Below are 15,000 nucleotides of genomic sequence, written 5' to 3'. Positions count from 1 at the left end.
TGCTCACTGCTTATAAGCAGTGAAAGCAGGAAAGCAATGGTTTCCAAACCTTTTCATGTCAAGGACCCTCAAATTAGACCCCCTTAGAAAATATATGACCCCCATAAGATAAGTTTTTACGGATCTAGCAGAGATTCTCAACCCGTTTAATTTCAAGGACCCCCAGTTTGACTCAATTGCACCCACAAAACCTGAACTTTTAACATTAAGTAGATTTTCTGTGGTCTGGGGTTTTCTGGCTGCTCTGACTTTCCTGCTGTTTGTGATGTCACAGCCTGCAAATCCCATATATGTCAATGGGATGTGCCAGGCTGCCAGCAGATGTCATTGTTTTGCCTGCATTGCAGCTCAAAGGGCTTCACAGACAAACAAAAGAAATCCACTGAATGTCCAAAGTTAAGGTTTTTGGGGTGTAATTGAGGTCATAAAAAATAAAATAAATTAAAATTAACTTAATGAAAACTTGAACACACTTGAACACAATTCGGATCGGATCAACGGTATATATTTTATATTTGTCACCTGCACCGTCTGCCCGCCTGACCACTAGATCATTCTAATCTAATCCTGACCACTAGATCATTCTAATCTAATCCTGACCACTAGATCATTCTAATCTAATCCTGACCACTAGATCATTCTAATCTAATCCTGACCACTAGATCATTCTAATCTAGCAGGAGTGAAATCAGACTTGGGTGTGTGTGTACGTGCGTGTGTGCGTGCGTGCGTGTGTGTGTGTGCGTGCGTGCGTATATACGTATACTTACAGACAATGCACCACGGTGCGTCCATCACCCCCGTCATACTGCTCCTGCCACTTGGCCAGTCTTCTGACCAATTGGAGCACAGAGCGCTTGGAGAGGGGCGTGTCCCTGTAGGCCGGCCAGCCAATGAACTGGAAGTGCTGCACCAGACGATAGCCATCCTGAGGCTGACGGTCGGAATGATAGAGAGAGAGAGAGAGAGAGAGAGAGAGAGAGAGAGAGAGAGAGATTTCAGTGTCAGCTTCATCCAGCTGATGGCTGATCTCACAAAGCTACTGGTTACCATTAATTTTCAATGGAAGCTGCAGCCACGTGAAGATACGAGCAACGCCCAGTGTTTGTAGCTGCTACAGAATCTAGCATCCAATTACAGGTATGTACCCATCAGGTATGTACCCATCAGGTATGTACCCATCAGGTATGTACCCATCAGGGATGTACCCATCAGGGATGTCCCGATCACCTTTTATTTTGCCCCCAATCCGATTCCGATCATTTGATTTTGAGCATCCGCCGACAGCGATTTTCCCCGATCCGCTATTTATATTTTATAGAACACATTTATGCCATATCACAATAGTATAATATCCCAAATCACAAACAATATCCAGTCTAATATCATGATATGGATATTATATTGATACTAGGGATTAGAGTTCTCAAACTCTGCCCGAACCCGACCAGGCCGGACCCGACATTTTAGGGCCGGGCCGGGCCTAAAATGTATGCTAATCAGTAGGGCTGGGCCGGGCCTGGGGCTCCATGAAAAAAAAATATATATATTGAATTTGTTTAGAATAATAAAAATAATAGTTCTGTTCTGTCTGTTTGTGTATTTATCTATTATGAAGATGGTGTTGACTGGCGTTTCACTTTTACTCTGTGTAGAGTTCTCAAATTCTGCACAAACCCGACCAGGCCCGACCCGTCGGACCCGACCCGACATTTTAGGGCCGGTTGGGGCCTAAAATCTATGCTAATTAGTCGGGCCGGGCCGGGCCTAGGGCCTGATCAGTTAGGGCCCAGTTAGGGCCGGGCCTTAATTTTCGGGCCCGATGAGAACTCTACTAGGGATGTCCTCCCGATCACGTTTTTTTGGCTCCCGATCCGATTCTGATCATTTGAAAATGACGTGATCGGCCCCAATGTCCCCAATCACCCGATCTAATCGGGACAACCGTAGTTCAGCTCAAACAAAAACAGTCATAACTCACTCTAATCTTGACGGATTTACAAACGTTGTCAACGTGGCTTATCTGCTTAATGTTTTTTATATGAACGTCATATAAAAGCATATAAGTCTCTGACGTTTATAACAGACCAAACCGTTTGGGGAAAAAATTTAAGTTATGGTTATTTAAAAAGTACATGCCCCATAGACACAAGGTTATGGTGCACCGTAGCGACGTCGCTCTCCATTGGTGAGTCATCTAACCTTTCTTATATATCTAAGGCCGTACGTAGGCTACTGAAGCCACTGTTTCAAATCCACCCATCTTGGATTTCCGGTACCGGAATGCAACAAGAAGCCTTAGAAGGATACTTGCATACTTTATCATCAACTTTAAAAGGAATGGGACCAGAATTGACAAAAAAAGACATCAGGATAATTGAAAGAAGACTTTAAACTAGCGACTGGACGTTTTTTGTTTCAATCTGGGGGAGTGAGAGTATGTTGCATGCACGCAGCACACACACAATCACGCACGCAAGCACACAACACACAGACAGTTTACAGAATGTAAACAACAGAAATCTACACACACACAAACACATCCACAGTCAACAGAGGTCACACGCTTCCATCTTCCATCATGTGTGACCACCACCAGAACACATGATGGCTTCCCTTGATGGAATCTATAAAAGCAATGATCTGACACTCACAGCCTAGAGATGTAGAATGGTACTAATGGTTGCCTATTATTATTAGACTTGTTTCGTATGGCAAAAGTAAATGGCCAACTTCCAACAGGAAAACATCTCCACTGTCCCCGTCAATCAAATGCATGGAATTAAATGGGAGTCAATGTATTGAATGCGCACACGCATGCACACACTCACGCACTCACACACTCACACTCACGCACACACTCACGCCCTCGCACGTGCACGTGTGCACACACGGTGCAGGCTAGTTTATATGGAGGATGTGTTGTTACCAGATACCAGTCATTTCATGCTACACTGCTCACTGTATGCGTGCGTGCGTGAGTGCGTGCGTGCGTGCGTGCTTGTGGGGAGGGCAATAAACATTCATGTTGTCATGCATAGATGAGTAAGAAAATGAGGAGAGGAGAGGAGAGGAGAGGAGAGGAGAGGAGAGGAGAGGAGAGGAGAGGAGAGGAGAGGAGAGGAGAGGAGAGGAGAGGAGAGGAGAGGAGAGGAGAGGAGAGGAGAAGACGTACTCTGGCCATGTTGCAGATTCTGAAGATGCGTTTGATGACATCATCGTCGATGTCAGCTGATATGAACTCCACCTGGACCGGTCCATAACAACACGTACTCTTCTCTGGCCAGTACTGTACACACAGCTAGAGAGAGAGAGAGAGAGAGAGAGAGAGAGAGGAGAGAGAGAGAGAGATTTTTTGTCATATACACCAATGTTTTCTTAGCTGTGATCTGTTCCTGTTCCTGAATCTACGCACACTGAAGAGCACTCTAGCCCTAAAGCCATCAATTTAACCAAGGTGCAGAAGATCAGAAATCAGCAGAGAGTGAGCGACGTTTGCGCTACTGTATGCCAAATTTTAGTTGACTCGGCCTCAGATTTTCTTTTTCTCTCCCTGGAAATAAGAACGTCTGGGTTTTTCGAGGCTAGTCGCCATGCAACTCCTTGCAACATGCAACTACTTAATTGCAACTGTTTGCAACCATTATTCCCAATGGCAGTTGCAAGGTGTTCTGTTTTGTTGAAAGGAGTTGAACATAACCCCCTAAACCCACACACTGAGGTAAGACAGTTGAGGTGAAACAACTTTTTATGTGTGTACGTGTACACGTGTGTGTGCGAGCATGTGTGTATGCGTGTACCTGCGCTGCGTCCATCTCGTTCAGCATGACGATAGAACTACAGTTATAATCAAACACCAGCCTCCAGAAATCCGCCATGGTGTTGGGCAAAGGATGCTGGGTAACGATGAAGGCTGCAGGCTGCTTGTGACTCTGCGAACAACAAACAAACATGTGGCGTTTAGACGGATGCTAGGTTCATTGTTTAACTGGTATCATATAGTTTATAATGTACTCTCGTAGATGCATTTTATCGATTTGGACATTTTCAACCTGCGAGAGTCTAAGGTCTCTCGTCCCATGGTGGCGAGCACGGCACCCTAGAGCTCTCAACATATAGACACGGTGCTTACCCTGCTGCCCCAACTGTTCGCTTCATGGGCTGAATGCATTTATAACCCGTAGGTCCGTAGTTTTCAATTTAAAGTGTTTTAATCCATGTGTGTACTCACGTCCATCAGAGCAGCGTTAATGTAGTTAGAAGTCTCTCCGTCTACAGAGATTAGGAACGGCAGACACCTGTCCGCTGACAGGACGTCCATGCTTCTGTTCTTATCCTGGTTCCGGGGCAGCAGACCCACGCTGCAGTCCTCCGGTCGCACTCTAGGGGTCACTATGTTCAGAGTCTGGTAGAAGACAGAGACAGCGGGAACGTACCAATGAAGAGAGAGAGACAGCAGGAACGGACCAATGAAGCAGCTGTAGCGTAGGGCCTACAACCTACATCAGTGTTTCATATCAAGGATCCAAATGAATGTATTTATATGCGATGAAAGGGTTTTGAGATTTCAGTAAACATGGCAGTGAAACGGAGGGGAACTTTTTGACTGACGGACCACAGCCTAGCAACGGAGAGCTGTCCACACAGTGGTGAAGACCGATCTCAAACTGAATCAATAAAACTCCCAAAAAGATGTTCAATAATGTTTTGGCACTCTGGGCGTTCAAGAAAAAGACGTTAAAGACATCGTTGGCTCTATTAAATCTCCCACTGACCAATCACCAACCACCTGGTCAAATCTCCCACTGACCAATCACCAACCACCTGGTCAAATCTCCCACTGACCAATCACCAACCACCTGGTCAAATCTCCCACTGACCAATCACCAACCACCTGGCCACCAAATGATTGGCTTGGGATTCCTAAGCTAATCATGTGGTGGCCATGTGCATTCCTAAATTAGGAATGCAACTTGTGGGTCTCCAAATTAATTTGGGAGGTCCCCAGATGATTAGCTTAATGTGTAACAGTGTTTTCTCACTCAACAGTAAACAAACCAACATACAGTTGCAATTTAAGGACTTTTAATGCTTGACTTGCTTACTTACTTAAAGCTGCTATAAGCAATACTATGTCAAATTTGTAATTACCTTTTTTTTTTTTTTTTTTTAGACAGCCAGCAATGAGTAAAACGCTCCCAAAAAAAGGAAGTCTCTGTGACACATCTAGGGGCCACAATCTGCATTCAAAGATGTCCCTAGAAGCTTTGTCATTGGTTGGAAAAACCCGGTCGAAATGACTAACCAATCAGGAAGTAGACAGGCAAATCGACCAATGACAAAGCTTCTAGGAACATCTTTGAATGCAGATTGTGGCCCCTAGATGTGTCACAGAGACTACATTTTTTAGGAGCGTTTTACCCATTGCTGGCTGTCTAAATACCAAAAATCACACCTGTGTGAAGAGAGGGGCGCTCTTATCATCTTACAACATCAATTACAACATAATGTTTGTTTACGCAACGGGTTCTAATGTTTGTTTAAGTCCTCAACACAAACATTACATTTTTCTTTATTGTCTATGGCGTTTTCTTAAACAAGCATCGTTGAACAACAAAGATTAAAGCTGTATATAGGAGGGGCTAGCGCCCCTCAAAAAAAAGAGAAAAAGGTCATTAAAATGTGTACATATTATTGCTTATAGCAGCTTTAATTCTTGTATTAATAATAAGGTTAAATAACATAATATTTATTTCCTTTCAAATAGCAGATCTACAAGCCCTGCAGGCTGCGTTTTAAGTACCTGGAACTCGTCTTTGATCTGTGAGGAGTTGGTCTGAGGGTCGATCCTGCTGATGTTGTAATAAACAGCTCTGAACTCACACACTGGGATGGCCGTGTTCCCACACAGACACGCCTCCAAGATGGCGTCATGCACAAACACATACTGCTCCTGTGGACACACACACACACACACACACACACACACACACACACACACACACACACACACACACACACACACACACACACACACACACACACACACACACAAAGGCGCGCACGCAGCAACACATACACAATAAGGCGTGGGTTAACCCATTTAGATCCGAGGACAATTCTACAAATGTCTTCTAAATCCTGACAGTTTTCTGAAAAACCTATGTTTCTATGTCAGTGGTTCTCAAACTATTTCATGTCAAGGACCGCAACACATGCCGGACAGACATGATCTGTTCTGTCTGTGTTTCATGGCCGCCTCATTCTCAATGCTTTTCCAATGGAAGTCACGTGGTTTGACATGTGTGTATGAGGCCTTCGAGTCTGAAATGCCAGTGAGACCTATATTATATTACCAGGATAATGTGGAGGGGGGAGCCAGCACCCGGATAATGTTTCTAAAATAACATATTCACACACCCACAAATGATGCTATGGGATGCTATGCTGATATATATTTAGGAGATTTAGATCGCTCCAATGAATTGCAGCGGCCAATGAGGTCGCCTCTGTACCCATGAAAGCCTGGGGAAACGTGAGACATATCCTGGTCTAGGAGTGTGAGTGAACTACAGTGCAGAGAGAGGGGGCGTCGCTCTCAATATAGTGAGTCAATTTCTAGCTGTTTTCTACCAGGGAGGGGCGGAGGGGGGCAGGGGGGGGCTCTGATCGGTGAACCAATAATTCTCCAGTGCCTGCTCCGTGCGCTAAACTAACTGTATCCCTTATCCTAACCTTGCACTAACCCTAATCGGAATAATGGGACGTCAAAATTGATGGCGGACAGCATAACGACTGACCCGTGTGCGTGTGTGTGTGTGTGTGTGTGCGTGTGTGCGTGCGTGCGTGCGTGCGTACCTCTGTCTGCACCATGTTGACCCTTTGCGACCGCAGCTCTCTGATGCAGTTGAAGACATCGACCACACCCTCGTTCTCTGCCATGTCCAGCATGATGTCCACCGCTATGAAGCAGCCTGACCTCCCTGACCCCGCACTGACCACACACACACACACACACACACACACACAGCACATGCACAGACAGACAGACAGACAGACAGACAGACAGACAGACAGACAGACAGACAGACAGACAGACAGACAGACAGACACACACACACACACACACACAGCGCATGCACAGACAGACAGACAGACACACAGACACAGACACAGACACACACACACACACACACACACACACACACACACACACACACACACACACACACAAACAGTTCAATACGGTGCATTTGTCACGGCAGCTGGCTTGTTTTGTCCCTCTGTGCTCTTGACCTTTAGGTTGGAGCTGCACTCTGCATGAAATAGCAGATCTGCTATTTCATGCAGAGTGGGGAGGTCCTGGCCATCACCTGGCTACTTAAACCTGGCTGAAAAACTCTCTGTGCTCAGTGATATTCTCAGCTAGCACCTTGGAGCCTATGTACATGTACCTTTGTTATTTAGTGAATGCAGACGCTTTAGTTCACTTCATCTATACGTCTCCTTTGTCTGTGTTCTGCATCTGGGTTTCACTCACTGTCTGCTGTCTGCACGTGATGCTTTGGCTGAATGTAATTGTTACATTCAGGCCAATAAAGCTACTTGAATTGAATGCGTGTGAGATTTACAGGTAGAGAGAGAGAGAGAGAGACATAGAGAGAGAGAGAGACAGAGAGAGAGAGACAGAGAGAGAGAGAGAGAGAGAGAGACCTACAGAGCGTGAAGGAGATACAACAACAGTAGAGGAACAGATAGAGAAATCTCTATAGGTTTGCTGTCAGCCTGTGTGATTAATGTTTGTGTGTTTGTGTGTCGGTGTGTGTGTGTGTGTGTGTGTGTGTGTGTGTGTGTGTGTGTGTGTGTGCGTGTGTGTGTGCGTGCGTGCGTGCATCCGTGTGTGCACGCGTGCGTGCATGTCCTCTAGATGGTAGGTGCCAAAAACAAACTCACACAGAGATTCTTGGACTCCAAGCTGCAGTCATCAGTGACCATGCACCTGTCTAACTGCTTCTGTAGAGTGAGACATGCACCTGTCTAACTGCTTCTGTAGAGTGAGACATGCACCTGTCTAACTGCTTCTCTAGAGTGAGACATGCACCTGTCTAACTGCTTCTCTAGAGTGAGACATGCACCTGTCTAACTGCTTCTGTAGAGTGAGACATGCACCTGTCTAACTGCTTCTCTAGAGTGACACATGCACCTCTCCAACTGCTTCTGTAGAGTGAGACATGCACCTGTCTAACTGCTTCTGTAGAGTGAGACATGTACCTGTCTAACTGCTTCTTTAGAGTGAGACATGTACCTGTCTAACTGCTTCTGTAGAGTGAGACATGTACCTGTCTAACTGCTTCTGTAGAGTGAGACATGTACCTGTCTAACTACTTCTATATAGAGTGATACGTGTACATGTCTAACTACTTCTCTAGAGTGAGACATGCACCTGTCTAACTGCTTCTGTAGAGTGAGACATGTACAGTACCTGTCTAACTGCTTCTGTAGAGTGAGACATGCACCTGTCTAACTGCTTCTCTAGAGTGAGACATGTACCTGTCTAACTGCTTCTGTAGAGTGAGACATGTACCTGTCTAACTGCTTCTGTAGAGTGAGACATGCACCTGTCTAACTGCTTCTCTAGAGTGAGACATGCACCTGTCTAACTGCTTCTGTAGAGTGAGACATGCACCCGTCTAACTGCTTCTCTAGAGTGAGACATGAACCTGTCTAACTGCTTCTCTAGAGTGAGACATGTACCTGTCTAACTGCTTCTGTAGAGTGAGACATGTACCTGTCTAACTGCTTCTGTAGAGTGAGACATGCACCTGTCTAACTGCTTCTCTAGAGTGAGACATGTACCTGTCTAACTGATTCTGTAGAGTGAGACATGTACCTGTCTAACTGCTTCTGTAGAGTGAGACATGCACTTGTCTAACTGCTTCTCTAGAGTGAGACATGTACCTGTCTAACTGCTTCTGTAGAGTGAGACATGCACCTGTCTAACTGCTTCTCTAGAGTGAGACATGTACCTGTCTAACTGCTTCTGTAGAGTGAGACATGCACCTGTCTAACTGCTTCTCTAGAGTGAGACATGTACCTGTCTAACTGCTTCTGTAGAGTGAGACATGTACTGTACCTGTCTAACTACTTTTGTAGAGTGAGACATGTACCTGTCTAACTACTTTTGTAGAGTGAGACACGCTCAAGTACCTACCTTTCTTTCTTTCTTTCTTTCTTTCTTTTCCTTTTATCCCACAATGTTTGTAACCCATTTCTCACCCGGTGTCAATTTGCCTATAAACTCTAATCCTGGGCGATCCCTCTGCCGACCTGGGGAGAGCCCGGAAGGCCCGAACTGAGCTCACATGCTTCCTTCAATGCATGAGGAGTGAGCAGGCCGACACGTGGAAAGAACGCGTTATTCCTTTCCCCTCCATCACGCTCCCCGGCTGAACAGGGGGAGGCAGTATACCAGGATTACTGCATGTTTTTTATGTGAGGGAGTAAGGGGACACTCCCATTGTATTTATTTACATTTTCAAAATCTAAAACTACGGGATATCAAACGCGCCGACAGACACACATTATTTCCACGAATGAACAGTGAACGAGAAAATATTTGTGCTTTCATCTTGAATGCTCCACACAAGTGGAACACACTCTGTGGGACTCTGTGAAGGTTGGTCTCTATAGAGGAATCCACAGAGCGCTGGCCTGCGTTGCGCTCTCATTATTGCCACCTGACACCGCAGTTTGGAAATAATGTGGTTACCTGCCAGTGTTGATTTCATCTAGAACAACTGTGGCAAAAAAGGTTTGTCGACAACCTTTCGTTTTTAAAACAAAAAACAAATCAAAACAAAGCTATGATGACTAAATATATTGACAATTTTGTCAACGCAAAACTAGACTAATGAGATGTCTAGACACTTTAGCCTAGTTTTGCGTTGACCAAATTAAGAAAAAAAAAAGTAGAGCTACTAGTGGAAATAAAAGACAAGTCCGTTTTGGTTTTCGCTCGGGTGATGTTGCGCTCTGAAAATAGTAGATTGGATATTTTCAGCATGCGACAAAGTGTAAAAGCAGCCAACGCAACGTCATCAATACCTTTTTTATCAACAAAATTAACCGATAGCTTATCAGATGACAAATGTTTTACTAAAACTACATCAAAAGTTACTGTCAAAATTAACACTGTTTGAGTTTGCATGCTCTCCCCGTGTCCCCTAGGCCTAGGGTGTCCCCTTGGGTAGGATAGGTACCCTCACAAAAGACATGCAGTCTTCTTCTTCTTTCGTGTAACGTTAGAGTTCCAACTCGGTGTCGTGGAGCCACGCTCGCATCTCTGGTCCCAGGTCAAAGAGGCCGGCCTCCGGGTCACCGCACTCACATGCCGCACTGTCCGCCAATCCCCACTTCTGCATCGACGCATTGAAGCGCCCAACCCCAGTTCTTAAGCGGTTCAATGTGGTCCATTGCTGGCGAGGTAGGTCATCTCCTCCTACGGCGCCATCTCCTGGTTCCCAGATGTACCGATGCATGCATTACTGCATGCCGAGACATGCAGTAATCCTGGCCTCTAAACTACCTCCCCCTGGACAAGCCCGGGGCGCCTGATGGAGGGGAAAGGAACTGGTCGGAATAACGTGTTCCTTCCACGTGTTACGTCCTACCGGGGAAACTCTCCCCTGTCAGGTGATAAGAATTAAGCGTCTTGGACTCCTCATGTATGGAAGGAAGCATGAGGTCAATCCGTTGCTCTCCCCAGGTTGGCAGAGGGAGTGTATGTTGCGCCAAGGACAACTGGCAATTGACACTGAGAAAATATACTTAATATACAAAATTGTGAGATAAACATTTAGGGAAAAAAGCACCGTTACCTGCAGTGGACAGCGATAGGTCCAGCGTCGGGCGGGTTGAGGAACTTGACCTGTCGTATGAAGCCCAGCAGACCAGTGGCGAAACACGGCACGCCGTGGTCCGGCCACGACGTGAAGTGGAACTGACGCAACTCACGGATCTCGTGGTGGCCCTTCTGACGCACACACGCACACGCACATGCACGCGCACACACACAGACACACACACACACACACACACACACACACACACACAGACACACACACACACACACACACACACACACACACACACACACACACACACACACACACACAGAGAAAGAGTTAAGGAAATTCACACAGGGTGCATACATTTGTTAGACAGACAACAGTCCAACAACTCCAGACATGCGTGGTTTCAACTAACCCGTGGCTTAGGTTAAAACTCACTGTGGCTCCCCCATGACATGTGTGGCAGATTAAAACTAATTAAAACTATAGGTTTAGGGTTGGGTTTTGCGTATAGGGTGTCGGACTGACAGCTGTCGGACTGTTAGTAGGACCCAATTCATGCAAGTTGAGGAAAATCTAAGAGACATGTAAATACTCTTACAGGACATCCCTGTGTGGGATGGATGGAAACCCTTTGTCTTTTACTTCTACATCCTGTGGTTCTAGAACACTGGTTCTCAAACTTCTTCATGTCAAGGACCCCCAAATTGACACTAATTAGCCCGCGGACTGCCATTAGAAAAGATATGCCAGGGACCCCCATAAGAGAACATTTTTACGTCTCTAGCAGTGATTCTCAATCCGTTTAATTTCAAGGACCCCCAGTTTGACATGAATTAGTCTACGGACCACCATTTAATGGCATTTATATCTCTGAGACCCCCAACTTATATTGTAAGTTTAACACATGTTAATTTAACATTTAGCTGGGGACCCCCTGGAACTCCCTCAAGGACGCCTGGGGGTCCCCGGACCCCACTTTGGGAACCACTGTATCTAGAACTATAGTTTAGTTCTACATCCTGTGCTTCTAGACCAGGGGTCTGCAACCCAAGATGTTGAAAGAGCCATTTTCGACCAAAAATAAATTCAAAATCAATCTGGAGCCGCAAAGAAAATTACGCATTATAATGCAGCTTGCCAAGCTTTATTATCTCCCGGGTTGCAACGAAACTAGCAGAATTTAGCATGCTTTCCCTGGAAATGTCTTTCAACGTAACTTTTTTTGTTGTTTGATAGCTTCTCACTGCAGATTAAACATACAGGCAGTCAATCTGCATTGGCTGTGAAGGCAAAAGCCTCTGTCCACAAACTGTTAAATCCTCTGTTTTTCGTCGGCTATCTTTATTTCTTTCCCTGTAGAAGCCGTAGTAGCGTAGCAGGCAGCATCCTCACACACGCCCACCGGTTTGTTTATAATAGACACCTGGCTGGCACGGCACTGAGTGTGTCGCATGCTATGACGCAAATTTTAGTTTAGTTACGTTTTCCAATTTTGTAAAAATGTGTAGAATAAATATTAAGAATGCTTGTCACGTTTGGCCTCCTACAGAAACCATAAATGAAAATTAATTTATTGCTACTTTTAATGCTACAGGGAGCCACTAGGGGTCCCCTAGTGGCCCTGTTGCAGACCCCTGTTCTAGACATAGAGATAGATGCCTTATTGGCCGATGCAGTTCGTTGGAGCGATGTGTGTTGAAGGAGGGGTGGAACGATTTACACTGGGGAAGGAAATACGCCGGAAGTGTGGAAGGCACATTACGGCACGCTGCCACTCAAGTGACTATACTGGCCAATCACAGCGCATCTTTTCCGGGACTCGGAAAATATGCAATTTTTTGCAATTTTATCAATTTCGACGTCAGGCCTAAATGGGTTAAGTACCAGGTGTTATTACTTAACTTAAGACCTGGAGGCGTGGTCAATGCTCTTTGGCCACTCAGAATAGCCAAATGGCATTGATCACGCCTCCAGGTCTTAAGTTAAGTAATAAGACCTAGTACTTAGACACGCAAAATACAGCCCACCATCTCTTATTGACCTGGTGCAAATCTCACTCATTGTGTTAAATGCTATTATTCAAAGGGTGGGTTATCATTCAGCATCATCATTTATAGCTATCATTTTCTCTTGCAGTTTAAAGAAAGATTATGGTAAAGGTTTGAGAACCACTATAGGTCTAATGCATTTAAAACAGGTTTTCCCACTCAACACATGGAAAGGAAATATATATATGAACATATGCCAATATATTATAGGCTATACACAAATATAGCCTATGCAGAATATATAATGCCATATTCTGGTTAATAATATGTGCATATAAAGTATAGTGGATTTATAGGAAATACATTTGTCATATAAAGCTCATATCCACATATATGTTAATCATATGTGGCATTTAAAAATATATGTTCATATATTTTAGGATATATTTTCTACGGTGGAATGTCTGTATTCCTCTAAATCGATGTAAAAGAAAAGGCCAAATCGACATTAAAAAGGCCAACATTGTTTCGGCGGCGGCCAAACACATCATGTCACTAAGGTCTCACTCTTGCCATTTTGCTGAAACTTGGCAGCCCTGCTTATATTCAGGACAATAGGGTATATAATCAGTGTTGGGGAAGTTACTTTTAAAAAGTAAGGAATTATAGTTATCGTTACTTATCTAAAAAAGTAATTTGTTACTTTACTTTACATTAAATTATGAAAGTAACTACTTTACTTTACTTTACTTAAAAAAATAATAATATAAAAAACGGCCGAAACCGAATACCGAATATAGGAACTTTTCTTTTGAAGCTAGATCTATAAAGAATAGGGTTGGGAGACTTGGGACTTCATTAAAAAACATCTAATTAATTGGAGGCTTTGTGATGAATTCATCTCAATTAATCACATTTTAATTGCATATCAATAGGCCTATTTGACCTGAGCAGTGAGCTTTTAGTAATAATAATAGTGATAATATTATTTATATAAAGCTTCTCTGAGTACTTAAAGACACTTTTCAAGGAGAACATGATAAAACAAATAAAAACAACTTTATTAGAGAAAAACTGTGCAATATTCCAGAGGTGGGTTTGAATTTATAGGTGGTGGCCTATACTCTAAGGTGGTGGCATGTCTCTTTTTGTCTGTTTTGGGAAGTGCATCGTTTTGACAGGTCTGCCTGAAACCTGCCTGAAACCCTGACCATTAAACACGGGCAGACGCAACGATACAGTCTGCCCGTGTAAACGCAGCAGCGAGTGTGACTGTGAGGGGTTGGGGAAGGGGAACGGATGGAAAGTACATAGTGCAACTAACGTTAGCTCCCATGCTAGCTAGTAGCTTCCCTCGTCAACAGAACACCACCACAGATCGGATGGAAGCTGCAGCTGCTGATATCACGTTGCTTGTGCCCGTGTATGGGAAATAAGATTTAAAAGGCTATGGAAGCGTGGATGAAAGGCAAAGCACAGATGTGTGCAATAAATTTGTGTCGGATCTGCCTGTGCATTCCGTCTTCTGCAGTGCGCGCGTGTGTTCTGTCAACTTCTGTGTTGTGAGTCTGTCACTGGCTGCTGAATGCATAGTTAAAGAGCGTCATAAGCATGCGCCCTTCCTGCGCTGGAAGTAGCAGATCTTCAAGTTATCTACCCGTCGCAATGCACAGCGTGTTGGGCTTGTACATCTGTGTTTCTCCCGCAGTTTAGTTGAATTATATCGATTCACAACTTTATTTGCCCCCTTCACTTCAGCAGCACAGAGACGTCACGCCTGTATGATAGACTCACGGAGCTGCATGGCGAGACTTTTTTCACTGATCACGTAAGTTGACTTAACACCATAACGCGGGTAACGCTCGCACAATAACTATTCCATAACTATAAGTTATGGAATGGGAAATGTAAAGCGTTAGGTTACAAGTTACTGCAAATAGTAGTTACGTTATGTAACATAACGCGATGTAAGGGCGTTAGTCACAACACTGTATATAATAGGGTATATAGCACATTGGTTGGCTATTCAAAAATAGCAGCTATACAAGCTCATTATAGTGCAGAGCTTGCAGATATTTGGGGAAAAAAAGTTTGAATATAGTATCAAAAGGATTAAAAAATGTAGCCTCTCCTCTCCTCTCCTCTCCAGTATTTGACAG

At 44.5% G+C, this 15,000-nt stretch overlaps 1 protein-coding gene across 1 annotated transcript in view; it reads right to left on the bottom strand.

Annotated features, from left to right (window-relative positions):
- ptprt (protein tyrosine phosphatase receptor type T) overlaps positions 1-15,000 on the bottom strand; it is a gene marked incomplete at its 3' end in the record, with an annotated part of 182,030 nt that overhangs the window by 2,925 nt on the left and 164,105 nt on the right. The window contains 7 exon segments of the mRNA XM_083771503.1: positions 771-934; positions 3,176-3,301; positions 3,801-3,932; positions 4,232-4,405; positions 5,804-5,953; positions 6,859-6,994; positions 10,878-11,032. Coding sequence (XP_083627629.1) covers positions 771-934; positions 3,176-3,301; positions 3,801-3,932; positions 4,232-4,405; positions 5,804-5,953; positions 6,859-6,994; positions 10,878-11,032 — 1,037 coding nt within the window.

Source organism: Protomyctophum parallelum (assembly GCF_964188405.1).
Source record: "Protomyctophum parallelum genome assembly, chromosome: 8".
Classification (NCBI taxonomy): Eukaryota; Metazoa; Chordata; class Actinopteri; order Myctophiformes; family Myctophidae; genus Protomyctophum; species Protomyctophum parallelum.
Note: the sequence above shows the minus strand (reverse complement) of the source record. Positions and strands in the feature narration are given on the sequence as shown.